Here is a 21,560-nt window from a genome sequence, read left to right as displayed (position 1 = left end):
GAGAGATTTTTTTTAATGCTAAGGGCTGTATGAAACCAATTACGACCGGTAATTCCAGCCCTTTTTACGATCCTTTTCAACACATACAAATAGAAAGATAACTTACTACTTTAGTATAATGGATTTATTATTAATTGGATCTTACACCAGATTATCATGTACTCAAATAAAGTGAAACTTGTAGCGAGCTGAAATAACGATACCCCACATCCTCAACCTTTACACTATCCCCTCTCCTCCTACTGGATGAATGAACGGACCTATATATGGTTTCACTTTTAATATAGAAGATTCGTTTTTTTCGTTTCTTTTAAAAAGTAAAAGTTATTCAGACAGTTATACAGTTATAGAGTAGCTGCTTTACTTAACCAAGCATGATTCATAATTAAAAACAAGGATGACAACATAAAAGCAAAGCTCTGAAACGATATGACAGACGAACATTAACTTTTGTTGAGTGTCAGAACTGAATATACAAAATATGAAAATATAAGGTTTGACAAAATTATACGTAAATTTGTTGCAAAACTTCTTAAATACAGAATTCTGTTTAAGGACATACTGACATTTTATTACTTGATTATTGAGATGCTTCGCTCATTATATTGTACCTTATTGTAATAGGAAGCAGTAATAAAATATCAGATCAATCGGATGATGCTTTCTAAATGGTACCCAACTACTACAGGAATCACCATGCAAAGTTTGAAATCGATAGGACAATTCTAACATGCCTAAATCAACGAATAACAGCTAACTATCTCGGACGGACGGACCGACCCTAATTATAGAAAAGCTTCGCTTTATAGATAATAAAGCTAATATTTGTAAGTAAAATTTATTTAAATTACAACTAGTAACACAGGGAGTATATTTTTATAATCATTATTTCATATCAAATGAAAAAGAAAATTCTACATGGTAAAAAGTGCTAACCTTTATCATGTACAGGGTGTGCTAGTTAAATTGTCACAAATTTTTAATTTAAAAGTATACTTTTTTAATCTAAGAATCCTTAATTTTTTATGCTGTAACGTGATTAAGATTCTTTTAGTTTAATAAAACGTATTTTTAAAGTAAAAAATTGGAGACAATTTTTGTAAAACACCTGTAGAATAATACTAACATTATTTTATAGTCACTGGATACAATCTTTATAACTAGATTCAAATAGATCTACAAAGTAAATGTAAATCTGTAATAAACAAGGATGAAAACATCCATAAAAAAGGATAACATAATGATAATTAACATAAGTTTGAATATCACGGACATAATAAAGAATTAAACTGGATGTAAATGGTGAATAAAAATGTTATACATAAATAAAATAATAATAAAAGAGGATACATAATATAGTAACTGAGTGAAAAATAATATAAAGTTTTCTATATCATATTTTCAAGTGCATTGTTCTTTTTAAGCTCAAAACTTAATAATTTTATTAAATTTTTATTTAATACAGTAATGTTGTGAAATCTTTACAGAATGTGAAAGTTAAAGAATTAAATATAACAATTTTTAATTACTATGTAATGATTGTGGCTAATTAATGCGGAAAAAAAACTTAAATTTGGTAAAAAATGTGCAAAATTGTACATAATATAATACCTAGCCTAAACCACAAAATTTCAATAATTAAAATATAACAGTGTTTGAGATATGTTTCATTTAAGTGATTTTTTATATTAAAAAAGTCTTAATAAAACAGACTTAAAATTAATTTAAAATCAAGCATAAGAATATTTTTTTACATAATTAATAATACATAATTGTTATACAGCCACTTGTGCTAAATTATTTATTGCAGTGCTGGTTTTTATTGTCTTTGTTATTTCCTGGATACTTCCTCATATTTGGAATTATGGTAGTCATTTTCTGAAAAGAAAAAAAAATCATAAATTATTTTCATAAACTGTATCATTAAAAAAAATAACTATTGTCAAAAAAAAATTGGCTTTTTCTAATTATCTATAATTAGTTTAAGCAGTTTAGGTTTTCTTCAGATGGAAAAACAATCATTTTAAAAAGTAAGATTTATCAAAATAGTTACCTTAAATAAGCTCTAACCGCAGAGGATGGCCCGCTTTTCTGGCGGGCGGTCAACCAGAGACACTCCTCCCGACACATCCTCCTGCGTCCGCTTCATGCCACCGGAGCTGGTGAAAGTGGGCGGAGACAGGGCCTCGGAGCAAGGCGGGGAGGTCATGGGCGAGGACCCAGGGGACTTGGACATGCCGCTGGACAGGCTGGCCGTGGTCACGTGCAGGCTGGCGGAGGACACGTGCGGCGGGGAGGTCATGTTGTTGTACGCCGCCTCGTTGTCGCGGAATTTGTGCGTCATTTGGTGCTGCTTCATATTACCCTACACAGAAAGAATTATTAAATCTAGAATGACTAATTAAATAGTATTAATACTTAAGATAATTGTCAAATGTAAGTTTTTTTTTCTAAAATGTGTTTCATATAGTTTACCTTAGTTGTAAATCCTTTGCCGCAGACGTCACATTTGAATGGTCTCTCCTTGGTGTGTGAGCGCATGTGGATCTCCAGGGCGCTGTTGCAGGCAAACACCTTGAAGCACAGCTGGCAGGTGGTCCGGCCCCGCCCAATAAATGATTCTTCAACATCTAAACAAAAAAAGGAATGTTAGTTTTCTCAAATCTTTAAATATCCAAATATTGTTACTTTTCTCAACTATTTTTAAGCAATTTATAATTTTTAACTTTCATGTACTGTCTTTAAACAATGAATTTATGGTAAATTTTCTCAGGAAGCTTTAAAGTCATTCAAAAAGCAGCTATGTTACTATTAAAATTTATAAGCAAGCTTAATTTCAAAATAAGATCTAATCACATTAAATTGAAATAAGTACATGTTTATGAACAACTAAACACGAAGATAAGAATTTATGTTCAGCAAACCAGTGTATGTTAAAAATATGCATTTTTTATCAAGTTTATTATACATACATACATGATGATTTTAAAGATTTGCTTCAGATAAAAATAATTAACAAACATACTAATGTATATATTAAGTTAAGTAAGTGTCAGCCTTGGAAGAAAGGACGTACGTCGTACATACCCTAATAGTAGAATAGCCTAAGCTAATACATATTCATTTTGTTTTGCTTAAAATATGTACATCTGATAAAGTATTGAATTGCTCATGGTTAGAGGGAGACAATTACTCCCCCCCCCCCTTCCCAATATTGTTAAGTTTCCAAAGGCAAAATTTCTCGATCTAAATTGGCTGGGGTACTAATTTAAAATCCAATGTCCTATACCTGTATCCCTGAAAATTTAAAACCAAGGTGTGGGGTCCATTTTAGCCAACCCTTCCTTATTTATTGACAAGTTTAATTTATTGATATTGATGCCTGGCCAAAATAACTGACTAGGGCCATCTAAATGTTTTTTTCTTATTCTAAAAGCAATTGTCATCAAATGATTCCATTGTTTCATTTTCTTTATAGATGTGGAAATAAATTATATATCTAAATGAATAAGACAATGGCCGATAAATTAATGTACATCCCGAATGACGATACACAAAATTACCCCTTATGTATATTACAATCAATGGTTGAAACGTTTGGATACCCACCTAAATTGATCAACCAATCAAAATTATTAAAAGTCCCCAATGTTATTGAGCCAATGAATTAGCAAATGTTATCATAAGACTTTGGAGACTAGTGTAATAAACAGTACATTGTCCCGTCTCTCTTTTGTCATTTTAGAGAATTGCAGCTAGTATAAAATAGCATATAACTTTTTTTGCTTGAACTTTGACCTTTCTGATATTTTGTTTTCTTGTTAATGTTGCGCTTCTATGGATAAAAAGTTCTTGATAAAGCTTAAAATTGACTATGGAAAATGATCAATAAAATTTAATCGAAACTAATCCTTTCATTTCAAATTATCAGATTTCCAAAGATTTGAAAGTCGACCACATTGTTTTGGAATTTATGTCGTGCAGTGTAATATGACAATATCAGATCAACGTGCCCTCACTTCCGCATTAAATTATCATAACTGCGTATTATAACTACAGCGCAACCTGATATTTTTCCTTTGCTTTTATCATTAAACAACACTCATTTAATTTATTTGTAATTTTATATTTTTGCGAATATGAATTAAGATGCAAATGTGATAAATTGCGGAAGCGAATGCACACCCAATATTAGATTACTTTGCTGCGCTAGCGAATTGCCGCGTCGTGATAGAACCATTGGTATTCTAAACTGACATGTACCGACAACCAAACTTTAAATGCTCATGCCATACATATAAGTCAGGGAGAAATGGTCATTATTGTGTTAAAATTTACTGTTTTTCGTCAGATGACTGTAAACTAGATTTTTGCAAATGCTCTTTATGGAGAAAGTATTTCAAGATCAAAGAGAAAATTCAGTGTTAATATATTTTTCCATAACTCTGTGAATCTGTCTAAATATGAATTTATCTTGAATTGATATATTCCTTAACCCCTGAGTGGCTTTTGCTATAAGTTTGAGAAATCAGATACTGTATAACTGGCGGAGATACTTTAAAGGCAAAGATTTTGATCTAAAAAAAATATTAACAGACATATCTTTGAATATTTTCTTATAGATATTGTCTTTCAATTGTATTTAAGGACAATCATATCCACTAGTCGAGCAGCAATATAAAGCCTACACACCCTATTTATACAGTAGCTTCGCTACTAATAAATGTTTTATGTACTGATCATTGCCAACTTTTTCAGGGAAACAGAGGTTTAACTAATCTACTACCCTTTTTTTTTACCATACCAATTATAGATTCCAAAAGCAGATTTATGCATATAAGAATTGAGGGAAAACTTAATTATAGTTGATTGACCCTTCCCTGAATGCCTGGGACTTTGTAGAAGATATTTTGCTCATACACAACTTGACAAATTCTAATAAGCAAAAAGAGAGAGAGAGAGAGAGAGAGATAGGGGTGGGTAAATTAAGTTGAGGATTATCCCTGGTATTCTGAGTTTCTAAAGACCCGGCCCCGGTTAGGATTGTCCCAATGTTTTGTGTCGAGATTAGATCATTGTCATACCAACCATGTATGACAGGGATAGTACAATTGAGGATTTAATATTCTTACCCCCCCCCCTCCGTCTTTAAATGTGAATTTTAGTATATTACAATTCTTGGATGCTGAAAAGAGATAAAGTTTAATTTAACCATCATTATTCTCTCCCCCCCTGCATCAATCTAAAAGTTCTCAACTCCATCTCCCCTCCTATTATTCTTTTTCTTCTTCTATCTCTTTTATAATGTAGTTGGTTGTCTGCCCCCCCCCCCCTCTTTTTCTTAGACAACTCAATCTTTTGTCATTTTTCAAACCAACTAAATTGTTAAAAAATCAATTTTTTTTCTACTAGGTTATATTTCAAGATAAATAATGGAGAGAAATTAATCTATACCCGTTTCTTCTTCAAATATATATTTGTATAAATAAAAATTCAGGGGAAGATTAATTTATGTTTAAATGATTCGCTTTATTTTACTTAATCTGTTTTTATTAACCCGTATTCTCATAAATAATTTGCTAATATGAAAACAAGTTTTTTTTCAGCAATTTTATCAGGCCACTCCATCTTGGTAGATAATTGATATTTCAGTACGTTTCAACAGGACGTGGCCTGCCTGTCTGTCTGTCTGTCTGGCAGATTGTTTATGTGTGTGTGTTTGTGTGTGTGTGCTTGGACCCCCCACACACCGACTCTTCAAATTTGTGGTGAAGGAAAAATGTCAAAACGTTGCAAAAACACTTAATGCCAATTTAGAATCAATTAAGAAAAGGAGAAATAGAATTTAAGAGACTGAGATATTGATAGGAGAGATAGGGAAACAGCAAGAAAAAAAAGAATTAAAAGGAGAAAGATAGAGATAAAGTATAATGGGTAATAAATATAGAAAACAAACATTCTTAGTTATTAAAATCCGTTAAAAATGTATAAATAATAATTCATGAAATGTAAAATAAAGATTTTTGCTCATCAAGAGTGAAACAAATCTAGAAAGCACAGCTATTATTGATATAAACAAATAAAACTTACTTCTCATGGATAGACCAAGATGTTGGAAACCGGGAGGAGGAGGTCCAAGGCGTCCGGGTCCAGCCAATTGAGCCAGCGGATTGGGGAAGCCAAGGGAAGGAAACAGCTGGCCAGGCAGCGGTAGACCTGGCAGGCCGTGGGCTGCTGACACTGCAGTTGCCAACAAATGATTGGTTTGATCTGCACCGGGTGGGGGGAGCACAAAGGGTCCCTGGTGGGAGAAGATGGGCGGTGTGTTGATGGAGGCAAGGCTGGTGGTTGGCGGCGACACACTGTGGCCCCGCTGCTCCTCAATATCCTTGTCCTCGATGTCAGATCCCGCGTTCTGGTCACAAATGCTGTCAGAATCTGACCGCTTGTCGTCAGCAGCTGACGAAGATTTGGAGAGATCTTGCGGCTCATCGTGATGGCGGTCGTCATCTGGGGAGCCGTCCCTGGATTCAGGTCTGTCCGGCCGTCTGGAATCTATGGATCCCTCCTTATGTGAGTGATCCATAGTACGGACTTGCTTTTCCAAGGCTGCTATGGATGCAGAGAAGGGTGAGTAGTTAGGGAATGGTGATAAACTATTTAAATTTGATCCTCCGCTAGTAGAAGATGACACGGAAGATGGTCTAGAGATTCTATCATCACTGATATCATCATCATAGCCCACCATTTGGGAGGCCATGAAGCCAGGGAAAAATTTATTCAGTGCCTCCGGCGAAAATCCGGCTGTCGGATGAAAGTCTTTGATCTCGGCGGCGGCGATTTGTTCAAGTGTGAGATCTGGTTTCTCTCCAGTGTGGGTTCTGACGTGCTGCTGCAGGATGGCGGGGTTGCTGTAGCGCTTGTGGCACACAGGGCACTGCGGGAAGTTCCTCATCGGCGGCTTCGTTCTGTGCACGCTCATGTGCGTTTTCAGGTTGCCTTTTGTTGTAAAAGTTCTCTTGCATAGTTTACATTTAAATGGACGTTCTCCAGTATGGGTTCTGTAGTGCATTTGCAGGGCAGACTTGCAGGACAAGACTCTGTGGCAAATCTTACATTCATTTGGCTCTGAGGGCTTTCCATTGTCATCAACCATGGACTCAACAATAGAATCTTCATTAGATTTGTCAATCTCAATTAAATTCTCCCATGAGTTGTCCTCTCTAGCTGGTGAAAACATACTGACAGGATCAAGATGCGGCTGGAATCCAGGTTTTAAAGGAAGACTGGACAGAAAATGATTTGCTCCGGGTGGGCGAAGTAGAGGATTTTGCAGGAATGGAAACTGGTGCATCCCAAGCAGGGGAATGCCTGCACCTAGCCTCAGCCGGTCCAATGAGTTTTCTCTTGACACAGGAGACTTGGAATCAGTCTTCCTGCTGCTGGACAAATTTTCAGGTTCATCCTGGATGGAAATATCTTTGGTATCTGACACAGGGGAGGAGTCTCTGTGCTCTGACTTAACATCTCCATTACTGGAGGGGGACACACTCTCTGCTGATACTCTGTAGGGATTTGTGTCAAGTCTCAATTCTTGTCTCATACTTCTCTTGATAAGATCAAGATCAGGGGAGTGGGCGCCAGGTCCGGGGAAAATTGGAAGGTTGCGCAGCCAGGCAGGTTTTTCTGGTAACAAAACATCCTCACGTTTTAGAGGTTCTGTAGGAAGAGGATATCTGGGTAGGGCTCCAGGTGTCAGAGGAATTTTAAGGCCAGCAGGCATACCTGGCATGCCAGGAAATGGATGCTGAAACCTTTGTGGACCGCTGGGTGACTGTGGCAGGCTGGTGACTGGAGGTGGCATACCTGGTAGGTTAGGCATGGTGGTACCTGGAGGTACAACAGGATTCATACCTGCCACGGGGTTATTGATATCAGGCAGGGGTAGACCTTTCTTTTCAGCCTCTTCACATTGTTGCAGCAGAGAAGGATAAAATTTGTCCAAATGTTCTGGCACCATGTTTGGATTCATTTTTACTACAGGAAATCTATCAGAATGCCTTTGAAAGTGAACCTTCAGGTTACCCTTAGTTGTAAATCTATTGCCGCAGACATTACACTTATATGGCCGTTCGCCTGTATGTGATCTGATATGAATCTGAAGGGCTGAATCAGATCCAAATACCTTGGCACAATACTTGCATCTGTGCTTGATTGAGTCACCTGATCCAGGCCCCCCAGAGGATGAGGTTGGAGAGCCATGGCTCATGTCTGTCATGTTGTTGGAGAGCACCCCCTTACTGGCATTGTTCAGGATACCCTGGGCCTTCTGTGTCAGCAGCTCTAGACTGTTTAGGCTCTCCTCTGGCCCATTGCTGGAATCTGGACTAAGGATAGCTGATGATGACAGCACATTGCTGCCACGTTCTGGATGGATGGATAAGGATGAAGTTACAGGTCTGATATCATCACTCTTGTTAAAGCTAAACTGACCACTGCTGCTGTGCAAGGGGCTGGACCTCTCATTGTCACCAGAAACAATGGATGGAAGGGGGAAAAGTTCACGTTCCCGTCTGACATCAAAAGCAGGCATTTGTCGCGGCTGAGGTGGCGGTTGTACATTCTTTTCTTCATCCTCTTCAATGCTATCATTTGCAGATGCTGCAGCAGCTGACAACTGAGCAAGGAAGGGATTCTTGACGCCGAATTTCTCAGCAGTTTCCATTAAAGTTTCTCCATTGCCTGATTCTTTGTTGATTCTATTGAGCAGGTGGAATTGTAGCAGTTGTGTTTGTTGTAAGCTCACCAGAGTTGCCTGCAGCAATGATACTTCTTGTATACTCTCTGGCTTTCCTAACTTCATTAAACTTGTCGACAGCTGCATAATTGTCTCCTCAAGGGCTTTAAGCTGATCTTTGGGATCCATTTTAAGAACTGCTTCGCCTGACTGCTGTTGCAACAAGCCGCCAATATTCATCTTGAACAGCTGATCCTTGATTCTGTTCTCTTCCTCAACGTCTCCCTCATCCTCTGATTGTGCAGCTATGTCATCATTATCTTCCTCCATTTTGTCCTCTCTGTCTTTTGCTGTTCTGTCAGGTGCGGGACTTGTTGACACACCTGAAAAAAAAGATAGTTTTAGTTAAAAGTTAAAAATTTTCTTACTATTATGTACTTTACTGTTGTTTTTTTTTGTGTGTGAAAAATTTTGTTAGATTTTTAATTGTTATTAGAAAAGTGTAAGATGATAAAAATTAGACATCTATAATGAACTAAAACATTAAAAATGACAGACATATTTACAGTCGAAAACACGCACACACTATTTAAACATGTTTTGCTTTTTGCATGTCCGCGGCAAAAAGTTAGAAAATTGAAGAATCGGTGAAAGACATTCGTGTTGTTTTCTGTCAATGTTTTATATTTTACATAAGTAGCGCAACAATAATAATGTTTTACTTCCTTTTTCTACTCTAAATTTGTTTTATTAGCTGACATGTAAATGCTTTAAAAATGTTATATCAAAAATGATAAATTACAAGCCAAACATTTGGCATTAATTATATTTCTTTACTGTCTATGGACTTTATTGTCCTAGTTTATTTTTAAAGAATTGGCTGAAGACCAAAAACAAAGAAAAAAACCATATGAAATAAATGTTTTACAACCTCCAAGTTATAAAATAGAAATAAATTTATGAGCCAATGTTACATAAAATAAAATAGTGGGGAGAAAATAAATGCCGAGGGAAAGTTAAATGAAATAAACAAGGAAAAGAAAGGGATTAGGGAAGGTATATAGTATGGTGTGCAATCACATCAGCATAGTGCTAAATATTCACAATATTACACAATAGCAAAGAAATAAGAGGGAGTGTAAGATAGTTCATGTTATAATAACTGTGTGCGGTTCTGAATATTTAATAATTTGGCAATCTGCGGAAGTAGATGCACACTTTATATATATTATATCAAAGCTTTCCTTAGAAATACAATTTATACAATACAGTTATACAATAATACAATAGGAAAAGAAATAAATCTTTCATTGTAAAATTGATTAAATAATTATACAGTTATTAGGTAAAAAAAAGGGCAATTTAAAATTTTTCAAACAACTTATTTTGTCATTAGTATAGATTGCAAAATAAAATTTGCTTGTACTTTGAGCCTGTGCATGTTTGAAACAGGCTTAATGTTCTGTAGTTCTCTCTAGGCATTTTTTTTAGAAGCGCAGCTACTCTACATATAAGACATGGTTGTACATCCATTAGTATCAAACACGTTTAGGAAATTTTATAAAATAAAAAGACTTTTCCACCGAAAATATCATATTTAGGGATTTATTGGCAAAATTCAAAATAAAAACCTACTGAATAATAATACAATACTATGCTATTTTATCCAGGTTTGTCATGAAACATTGCTATTGCTGCGCTACAGTTGGACATAGTAATCCTTATTATTGCTACATGCATATTAAAGGTCTGTTTGTCTGTCTATTTGTGTATTTAGTGTTTGCGTGTGTGTGAGTATGTGTGTGTGTGTGTGTGTCTAAATAAGAGTAAGTGCCTGTCAAACCTTTGTATTGTGACTTAAAACAGTGAATTTGAAAACAAGAGTTGAAATGATTAGGGGGCACAAACGAGGTGTCAATCGATATATTTGAAAATTCTAGTTTTGAAAGCCTCCTAGATGTTTCTTGAAGGGTGTGGCTTTTGTTTAGCTATATTCTTATAGGTAAAGTTTATTTTAATGATAAACAACAAAAGTACAGCGAATTTCAAGCAGGTATTTACAGACATAACATTTTTGATAGATAGTCTATTTAAGTTAGAAAACTTATTACTTTTATGACTTTTAAAACTGACAATAAACAAAGAGGGTCATTTTATGTACCTTTGACGTTGGACACAAAAATAGCTATTTATGATTTTGCTGGATGATTCCCGCAACCCTTTTTTAGGTCTTGAGATAACAGTTTTAACCCAGATCCGCCCATTCAGACACACAACACAATTAACTAGATGGTGCGCTCCCATTTCCGCAGAGTTAATCAAATTATGAAACGGCAGAACCGCAGTAATTTAGTTCAAACTGCCCTTTTTCCATTAGATTAAACTATATTTAAAAAGCACACTTATCTTTGGCTATTATGACTTTTATCGAACATAAAACAAAATATCGGATAAGACAATATGCAGAAATGATAACACACCATATCTAAAAATATGAGACACAAAAAAAGTAAATTATTCTCCATTTTCATAAGATTATAGATATTTTTTTAAACAAAGACAAATATGTTCAAAAGAAGCGAAGTAATAACAAGAGGAACAGACATATCATAGTTATAGAGTCGCTGCGCTACTTTAAAAAAAAGTAGATTAAAATTTTGTTCAAGATTTACGGTAAACTGATTAGGTAGGTATTTGATGTTTGCTTTTATCAAAATAATGTTTCATTCAAAATTTGAACAAAGACTTCTCCCATAAATTGTCTCAAATCTTGCAGGGAGGAAAGGGATAATAATCCTTTAAGAAATCTACATCTCTTTCTTTTCTCTAATATTTACAGTCTATAATAGATTGCATTTTTGAGGTTTTAAACAAGAATTTGGGGAAGATTTATCGTTCATTGTCCTGACCCTGTAACCCTGCAAATCTTGTCTCTTATACCCGCACATTTCTATCCCCTCGAATTAAAAACCCCCCTTTTCCACCCCTCACCCCCGCATTGCTATTTTCAATGGAATTGCAAAATCATTGCGAATCTTTCACACTTTCCAAATCTGAGATGCGAAGAATTTTCTGCTGAATGGATTTTAAGCGATGAAAAGTTTAATTCTGCCTAATTGTGAAATCCTGGCGATTACAAGTCACTTTTCATAGAATTATACTGTAAGAAAAATAGATCCAGTAAATCAAACTTTTGTTACAGTTTATATTCTATAATTTTAGAAAACTTAGAATACTTAAAAAATTATATCTGTAATAAAATCATAATTTTAAGGAATATTTTTACAGTGCACAATTTTTTTACCACCTCCCCTTACCCCTTTCTTTGTTTCTCCTGGGATAATTATTTTTTAAATAAAAATCCGTGGATAAATAAAAATCATCCAGTTTTTCTTACAGGATGTGAAAATATAATATGTACATCCGCCTGTACGACTAAAAACATAAAAATTTCCTTGTTTGTAGACATATTTTAAAAGCTCAGAAACATAAGTATAAGAAACATAATTTGGTTTTTTTTTGATAATACCTGTCAAGAAATGAAAATCTTAATATAATTTCGCTACTTATGGATATTATTGGCAAAATTTGCAAAAGAAGGGGGGGGGGGGAGGAATGATTTTATTGAAATTCGATGAAATAGCAAATTGCTAATTTTAGTAAATCATGACAAAATTTGTATTTTTAAATTACTGTTAAATGTGACGCAGAATTAATTTTCAAAAAATATCATCATAGCTAATTTATTCTAAAATGATATTTACACAAAATACAACAATATCATCGTTCTATGATTTTTTTTGTATAAAAACAAGGACGAATTTGTCTATAAGTAGCGCAGTAATATCAGGCGAATTTTTTTTAGTAATTTTTGAAAGAAAAAAAAATTCTAAATTTTTGTTATCAAATTTAAAAATCCTCTAATAAACAAGAAAGTAAATGACAAGCTTACTCCTATTATAGAGTAGCAACGCTACTAAAAATAATAATCATTTTATTGGAAATAAAAATACTATGAATAACCTATCGAAAAACAATATTGTTTTTATTGTAAATCAAATATCAAATAATCTATAACAAATTTATATTTTTATGATAAGTTTCAGGCAAAACAAGATAAGACAGTGTGGAAAAAATAAATTCTGTCTTTGGTAACTTATAATTTGATAAAATGAATAATTTGTTCACCACCATATGCATCTCCCTCCATTGAAAAAAAAGTTTTATCCAGTTTAAACATTTGCTTGTATTTTTTCATATAAAAAGTGCTTTTTGCATACACTATTATTTTGAAAGAGAAATCTGCTTTGCGGTAAATTTATTTGCTAAGCCTCGGCCCCCAAGCAAATTTGGGTGCACATTCGTTTCTGCTTATTACCATTATCGCAAAGTGATAAATATTCGCAAAAAGTCATAATAGTAAAAAAAGAGGAGTGGTGTAAATGAAGCATGGAGGAAAGGAAAACTTGCGCTGTTGCAATAATATGCGACAATTATAATGCAATAATGTGAAGCATATACGGAAGTGAACACACACCCTAAATTTTGCACTTATTTATGATATGTCGCAAAAAAATTTTCTGCATTTCTATAAATATTAACTTTTTTTGCACAAAATATGAACTATCATTTTTATTTTTATAGTTTTATGTTAATATACATTACAGTAATATAATTTCTATTCATGATTTTAAATTTATCAGAATTATGATAAATTTTATCAGGCCAATAGCAAAAAAGAAATAAAATTATGGCCAGCCCCTCTACACTTGGGTTGAATTTGTTCCACTGGCAAGATTTTTGGGTCTTTTGATAACTCGTTTTACCCCATCCCTTATCCTCTACCCCACTTTTGCTTTCATTACAAAATTCTTCCATCCTAACTTAACAACGCTGCTCAATAATGTAGCTCACCAAATTTACACATAAGGTGACGTTAACATGGGAAATACATATAATTAATTATGAAAATAATATATCCAAGTGCGTCTGTCGATAAAAAGAGAAAGACGCAATAAATCATTTAGCTCTTTATTTTTAATTTTTTAAGTTTAAAAATATTGTACTCGGCTATTCCTTGGCCGATTTAGGCTTTTAATCATATCCTGGCCGAGACAAATTTAGACCATTAACTAATCAAAAATCGGTTCAGTTAGAGGGATACCCAACGTCTCAATTTATTGCTACCAAAAGTCTTATAACTACGTTGCAATTATAAAAAAAACCGTAAATTGAGTTTAATCAAAGGAGTATACTGCACATTTAAATCACGCCCCCATCCCGTGATACAGCGTGGAATTAATTTGTCATCGACCCTACACTTGAATCAAATCCACTCCCTCCCCCTCTCAACCTTCCCTAATTCATTCTGTGTGCCTCCCCCACCCCCTCCCACTTCATAACTCTCCATCATAACTTTCTCTAGTAGTGAAATTATGGAAAATATGCCGCCAAAGTTGCGGTCTGGCGGCATAAATATGATCCCTCCCACTTCACCCCTACACTTTACCCCTCTCCCTTTTCATATTTTAGTTATGATATCATTCGAATTTTCTCAAATTTGTAATTTAAAGAATAATTTTAATCTTTTGGTACTTGAAAATCTAATAAACTTATATAAAAATGAAATTTGAATAAAATCTAGAATTTTCTAAATATATATTTGAACATTGGAATACAAATATTACAAAGCAAATAATACCATAAGTACATATATGTATTGTGTATTTAAATACAGGGTCTTCTAGTCAAATTGGCGCATTTTTTTATAAGTAAAAAAATGTGATAAAGAATGAAAAATGTCATTATTAAAGTATCTATATGAGCACCAATATGATTAATTCAAAACTCTAGTAGTTTAAAACAACTGTAAGTAAATCTTTTATTTTTGAGATTTTTTTGAATTCAAAGTCTATGCCAATTTGAAGCCCGGACCCTGTATGACATATTAACGTAGGACACAAAAGAATTATTGTAAAGAAAACTAAGTACCTATTGAAGCATAATAAGGCAAGTAATATAAGTAGTAGAACTTGACCAAGTTGAGAGCTACCCATGTAGATCTTTAATGCTTTTATTATATCGACATTTACACTACCCTCTTTAAAATATAACCATATGATTCTAGTAATATAAACATATTAGTTAGTCGGCCATTGTGAAATTTGTTAACTATTTAACCAATAAAATTATATGTCAACAAAGTAACCCTAAGATTAACAGGGTGAATACAATAAAATATTTCATTGAATATATCAGGAGTGGGCGTATGGGGTGAAGTCATTATACTCAAATGGACCATATATAGAGGGAGAGGGCAAAAAATGGTTCTAAGGAGTAGAAAAATTAAGAAACATTGAGAGGGGGGGGGGGTGGAATAAATGAAAAAGGGGGGCCAATCAATTATACCAATTATGGTATGAAAGGGTGTGGGCTAAGAAAAAGGCGTTACCAGACAACTAGCTGTTTCGTAGCTCAAAAAAAGTGTTTTAAATTTAATATTATTCTAAAAGTTTTAGTAATTTTTTTTTAACAATCCAAAATATTTTGTGTTGATTTTTGAATTGAGTAAAATAATTAATGGTAGGTTTGAGAATGAAAATGAAGTGGTAACCACCAATAAGATAAATTGATTGTTAATCACTTTCAACCCCCCCCCCCTTCTTTCTAATTTGATAGCCTAAAAATTTTAAAAGTGAACTACACCCCTTTTATAACAACCCCTCCTTTAAGTGGCGGAGCTACTTTATAAATCCAATGTCTGTCCGTATGGTTATGGGGAAATTAAAAAGAAAATTACACGCCACTTAATGCATGTGAAAAAATGTAAAGTGTTTTACATTAATCAGCTAAGATATTTATGGACGTTTTCATCCTTGTTCCCCCCATTACTCCCTTTCTTTTGGGTTGATGGAGCCATTTAAAAAAAAATTCCCAACCCCCATAACTATTATGGCTTCTGTTGGTAGCTAGAGATCTGAATAGGATTGGATTGAAAGATTGAATTGAGTCGTGTGCCTCTCATTTCTCATTCTACCATTGATATATGGAACTCTACAATGCTGGCTCAATTTTAACAATCAAAAGTAACATGCATGCTTTTTAGGGGCGAATGATAAATGACATTTTCTATGCTTATCTTATAAGACAGAAAGATTGAATTTCTTAAGATTATTGAGCATCTATTCTTTAACTCAACGTGTTCATCCATCAGTGTAATTTTATATTGTAATTTTATGGATAAAATGTTATTTTTTTAAACGTGAATTTTACCATACATTTTTATTGTTTGTCTTTAAACATGCATGTTAAAAAGTATTTAAAAATGTTGCCATTTGATATATTGAAACATAAATCCTACATCAAACCTTTTCCAAACAGAAAAATTCTTTATCCAACCATCAACTTTTAAATGTGATTTACTCAGCTGCCATATAAGATAAACGCCTAAAATATACCCGCTTATAAATTGTTGCGCTACTTAGGGACATGTTAAAAGTTGTTTAATTTGTTTATGATAAGTTTTCAATTGTTGATAAACTTCAATTGTTTGTTAATGAGGAAAGTTATGTGTGTTTGTGTATGTAAGTGTATGTGTGTGTGAGTTTGTGTATAATGATTTAGTTGATTGGAATTGAAAGTTTGTTTAAATGTGAATCAACTTCCTGGAATTAATATTTGTTCATGGCCTACCTCTTACTACCCCCCTCCCCCTGGCTCCTTTCCTAAATTAAATTGTGTAATTATATAGTTTCTCAACCACCCCCCCCCCCCCGGCCCTGTGATTAAATTGATAAAGATATAAATTTACAAGTCTTCTTTATGACTAATTGTACTAATACTACATAACTTTATTAAGAAGCAAATATATATATCGAACGAACTATTTAACAGTGTGGTTTTAGCCTATTTTCAATTCAGCCTATAGTAACTTTAATGTGATAAAAAGCTTAAAAATTTAAGATTTTTTTAGATTTGCGATAAAACTCCCAATTTAAAAATAACAAGAACGAGAAAGTACATACCTAGCGCACCTACAAAAACAAACAATATTTTTTAAAGAACATCAATTTATACATAATGAGAATACGTGTAAAGACGCCAAGATGGATGGTGGGTAAGAAATACCCCAGTTATATAGTAGCTGCGAATAAAACAAATATTAAAAACTAAAACCACTTGAATAGCCAGATTATTTCTCTCAATACCTTTTTTGTGTCCCCTAAAATCCTATTCTTTAAAATATTTTTTTTGTGGCCTAAAAAACTAAAAATTGATGTATATTTTATCTATTTTATGAGGACATGTAAAGCAAGCTATGTCCCCAAACCTTAAAGAAGGGCTTGGCAGCCGCGCCTACATTTGCGCGGCTGCGGCTGACAATTGTATGTAAATCAGCTGCATCTGAAATCGAAACATTAAGTTTTAGGAGTATAAATTGCTAAAAATACTTCCAATTCAAAAATAACTTTTTAAAGCATGGCTGCGATTATATAGAAAATTTTAAACTCTCGGCTGCGGGTGCCAAGCCCTGGCTTAAACAGCATATTTTCCATATGTATTGGCCGCCCTACATTTCATACATTCCTATTCAATAAAACGCTTAATTAAAATTTATTTTTCTTTTGTTTCTTTTCAATTTTAAAAAATGTATACTTTTCTACAGCGCTGCTACTCTAGTACTAGAATATGTTTTGTACGTACTTCCTTTGATTACTACATTATTATCATTTATAGAATTTAATTCTTTGCCTGTATAACATTTTGACCTGTTAATGCAATACTAATCATGGATATAATAGTCCTTGTTAAATTTGAAACTAAAAGAAAAGCATATTTCAGTTTCAGAAGCTTTGCTTCATTTTTGGAAAGATTACTCACATATTTGTTGTCAATTTTAATTATTAATTGCCGCGGAGACGTAAATATGCATAGGAAATGACAATAATAATTATAATTAACCTAACCTTAGAATTACAAAGTTGGAAAAAGAACTTCTTAATCATAAAACCTTTAAAATTGGTATAAATATATATTTATATAAAAATCATAATATTATAAAGAATATTAATATTGATATTCATAATTAATTAGACCGTAATAATATCTTATTTGTCATAATAAGATAATAAATGATGTGTGTGTGTGTGTGTGTGTGTGTATGTGTGTGTAAGTGTGTGTATATGCTGACCTTACACCGACCAAATCTATCATCATTATGCCATGGTAAGAAAAATAAATCAAGATTATGAATGTTTCACTAATATTATATCATATTATTAGCTGCGAAGCTTCTCTGCAACTTAAACTATACTTACACAACTAAATTAAAACTTAATTTTTGGACAGTTTTTAGGAATTAAAAACTTAAAATGCTAAAGATTTAATTAGATATGAAATTAAATTTTCATGATTAAAAAAAATCTTTTTTTATGCAACAAACAAGTAAGGTGATGTACCTTACATCACTAACTTGGGGAGAAGCCCCTAGAGGCTAGGGGCAAATCCACCAGTACAAACATATTATTCTCATTAATATAGTAATATAAATTACATAATATTATACATGTAATAACATAATTGAATTGTTTCTTAATACAATTATATATCCTACCCTACCATAAATGCTAAATTATACAACCTACTTCCTTCTAGTTAAACTTGGTACCGTTTGTTGATTTACATTTTCAATGACTTAAGTCGATAAAATTATATTTATGTTGATATATAAACAGCATACAAGTTTATTGCTTTGATATAATTAAATTACAATTTTCAAAATAATTAACTATCAATATTCTTGATTTTATTAGTTACTGTAAACTTCAGAAAATAACTGTTAGATTCATAAGTAGCGCAGTAATAACAAGTTATGTATAATTATTTTGATAAAAAAAGAACAGTAAAGAATTATTCAAAGGAAAAGTGAACATAAAGCTATGTTTGTCAACTATAATTTTTGTTCTAATAACAAAATGAAGCTTTTACACTATTTCCTAGGACGAACAGACATAACCTACTGATAGCGTAGCTGCGCTACAAACAAGATTCTACATATGTATGTACATCATTCATCATTCATCTGGTCATTGAAACGAAATCAAACCAATTATGACATTAGATGGTCCATCCTGCAGCAAGCACCAACCTACAACCCTAGCTCCGGTGCATGCAAACTCTGCAACCTAGAGAAGGTGAAGATCATGTTCAACAATGACGTCACCATGCTCAACAAGAGGTCTGAGATCAACAGCAAGTGCAGACACAGAGACAAGTTCCTTCTCACTGAACACCTGGCTGCTAATGATACCTGATACTGCCGTTCCAAGATAGTTTTTTTAAATTATGTTTATTTCTAATTCAAATATTTTTTAAAAATCCTCTAAACTTTATTGAAAAAATCTATGAATGCTAATATTATTGGCAGTATTAAATTGTAACTGAAGATTGCTTAATGCATGAAACATGATGTTTTACAAATAAACTTTTGTTCATTCTATGTGGACTATATGTATGTACATATATCTACATCCAAAGCAAGTTTATGAACCAATCTTAAACATAAATATTCTCCTCAAGGATTATTGGATACGGCAATGAAAAATAAGCTAATCTTATCCTTAGTTATTGAATGTAAATTTATGCTTTCAAATGCATTTTAAAGATGTGATTACAGAATAATTCAACTGCCACTATCCCCTCCCACCCTGAAGATCTCTAACTAAGAGTCCATGTACATTGACATTTTATTGCTTAGAGACAATTCTAGAATTTTAATGAGAAAATAAAATTGATCATGCAATTAATTATTGCTGCGCTAAAGATGTCTATTCAAGCTTATATATTATCTTGCAACTAAGCTATTATAAACATAATAAATTTTGAAACAAAGCTAATAAGGTTTCAATTAACTTTGCTAGTTATTTCAAATTTAAATTTGATATTGAGAAATTAACTATATATACCATACCGATTTTTTAATAATGATATTTTCAAATTAAAAGACAAAAAACCTTTGGTTATAACAGTACATATATTACAAGAGAATTACTTAGCCTTTACTGAGATCAGAAATATATTTAATCAAATACATAAAATAAAGTAAAAAGCTTCAGTGTTTGAAGCAAAGATCTCTAGAATGGCTGATAAAAAAATATGCTGTTCAGGAAAGCTTTGGGATGGTTTTAAGCTAGTTTATTTCAAATAATTTTAACTTTAACGGAGAAAATAAAAAAATCACAAAACTTACCCTCATCGCCGGAGCCAACAGATTGTTCATCGTCATCAAAACTATCCTCTCCGAGCCGGCTCCGGCCGACCTCTCCGTCCTGTACATCATTGCCGTCCACGGGCCGGATGGTGTCATCCTCTTCGCCCTCCTGCAGCCGATTTGGCTTGGCTTGTTTGCGGCGAGACATTTTCGAGTTATCCGTGATTATCATTAAATATGATTTTTTTATTGTCTTTGTTATGATTTTGTTTTTTACTTATTTATAGCAATTTCAGCATGGTTTATAATGTCATATTTTTTCACTTTTTAAACACTATTTTTCGGCGATTTTATTCTAATAGAAAATTAGATAGTTTATTAATAATTGATTGAGATTAATATCACTATAATTTGAACACTGATTTGGTTTGTTCTTGTTTTAGTTGAGAGCAGCTTTCCTGAAAATAATAATAAAATATTAATCATAAGCATTAAAAATGATAATTTTTAAATTATGAATATCAAAAGTATATTTTAATTGAAAATATATTTTTATGAAATTTTATATGCCTTTATTTTCTTTTATATTGCTAAAAAGTTGTGTAAATATTAAAAATATCAAAGTTTATCATAAATTACAACCTATTATCTTTTACATAAAAAAATAATTTAATAATAATCTTTTGTAAATTAATTAATATTTGATAAGAAATTATAAAATGAAATTTATGTTTAAATTTAATTATTAGTTTCAAAAGTTTTGTTCTAAATTTTTAATCAAATGAAGAAATTATAGTTTATATGTATAAAATAATTACCTAAAAAGCCAATATGATGATTTCTATTTAAGCATTATTACAATGAGATTCACTAAGCTCCTTCCTGTTCTATTGTGTTTAGCTACTCTAAGCCAACTGTAGGAGAAATCATCCTCACACTTTAACTTTCAGCAAATACGGGGGGAGAAATAGGGAAGGGGAGATCATAAATGGGGATGGGGAAAGAAAATAAGGACTTAAAAGGAAAGGAGGGGGAATTTGTAGAATGGTGATGGGCAGTAAGGGGCTGGGGGACAACCGCATATACGGCTTAACATACAGAGATATGACGTGGACACAGCCCGGTTAGATATCATTGCGGACGGACACACACACACACACACACCTAAATATGAGATACTATGTATTGAACTTAGATATGGAGGGGTGCAGAAAAAGGGAATGGGAGAGATATGAGGGGGTTTATGATTTTAGAGGGGTAACACGGAGATATCTCATTGTTTTGGGTAGGCTGCTGAAATATTTTGGGGGGATGGTGGCAAATTATAGAAAGGTTTTACTCTGGAAACAGGGAAGGAAAATATGATATGAGCCTCGTTCAATTTTGTCTCTCTGTTCTATGTCTATCTCTCTATACTCAAATATGATATCTTGAACTCACATACATACACATATATTTGCCCTCATACCTCTTAAATTTATATATAGAAATAGCACAAAACATGCTTTTATATTGCAAATTTAAGTTTTTTGCACACCTGATTCAAATGGAAAGTTTGACTAAAGCAAAATATGTAATTGAGAACACATATTGTTTTTATGAATTATATATTAA

At 32.9% G+C, this 21,560-nt stretch overlaps 1 protein-coding gene across 1 annotated transcript; it reads right to left on the bottom strand.

Moving 5' to 3' along the window:
* Positions 1-824: 824 nt before the first annotated feature.
* On the bottom strand, positions 825-20,863 carry LOC145324470 (homeotic protein spalt-major-like). The gene is made up of 6 exons (XM_080167060.1): positions 20,765-20,863; positions 19,986-20,404; positions 6,091-9,120; positions 2,476-2,630; positions 2,054-2,365; positions 825-1,878 (listed from the first exon to the last, which is right to left on the bottom strand). Exons 2-5 carry the CDS (start codon positions 20,176-20,178, stop codon positions 2,066-2,068), a joined length of 3,678 nt encoding a protein of 1,225 aa, XP_080023186.1. The 5' UTR covers positions 20,179-20,404; positions 20,765-20,863; the 3' UTR covers positions 825-1,878; positions 2,054-2,065.
* Between the last annotated feature and the right edge of the window lie 697 nt (positions 20,864-21,560).

The sequence above is a fragment of the Acartia tonsa genome, chromosome 1, assembly GCF_053477335.1.
Source record: "Acartia tonsa isolate MP-2025a chromosome 1, ASM5347733v1, whole genome shotgun sequence".
Lineage (NCBI taxonomy): Eukaryota > Metazoa > Arthropoda > Copepoda > Calanoida > Acartiidae > Acartia > Acartia tonsa.
Note: the sequence above shows the minus strand (reverse complement) of the source record. Positions and strands in the feature narration are given on the sequence as shown.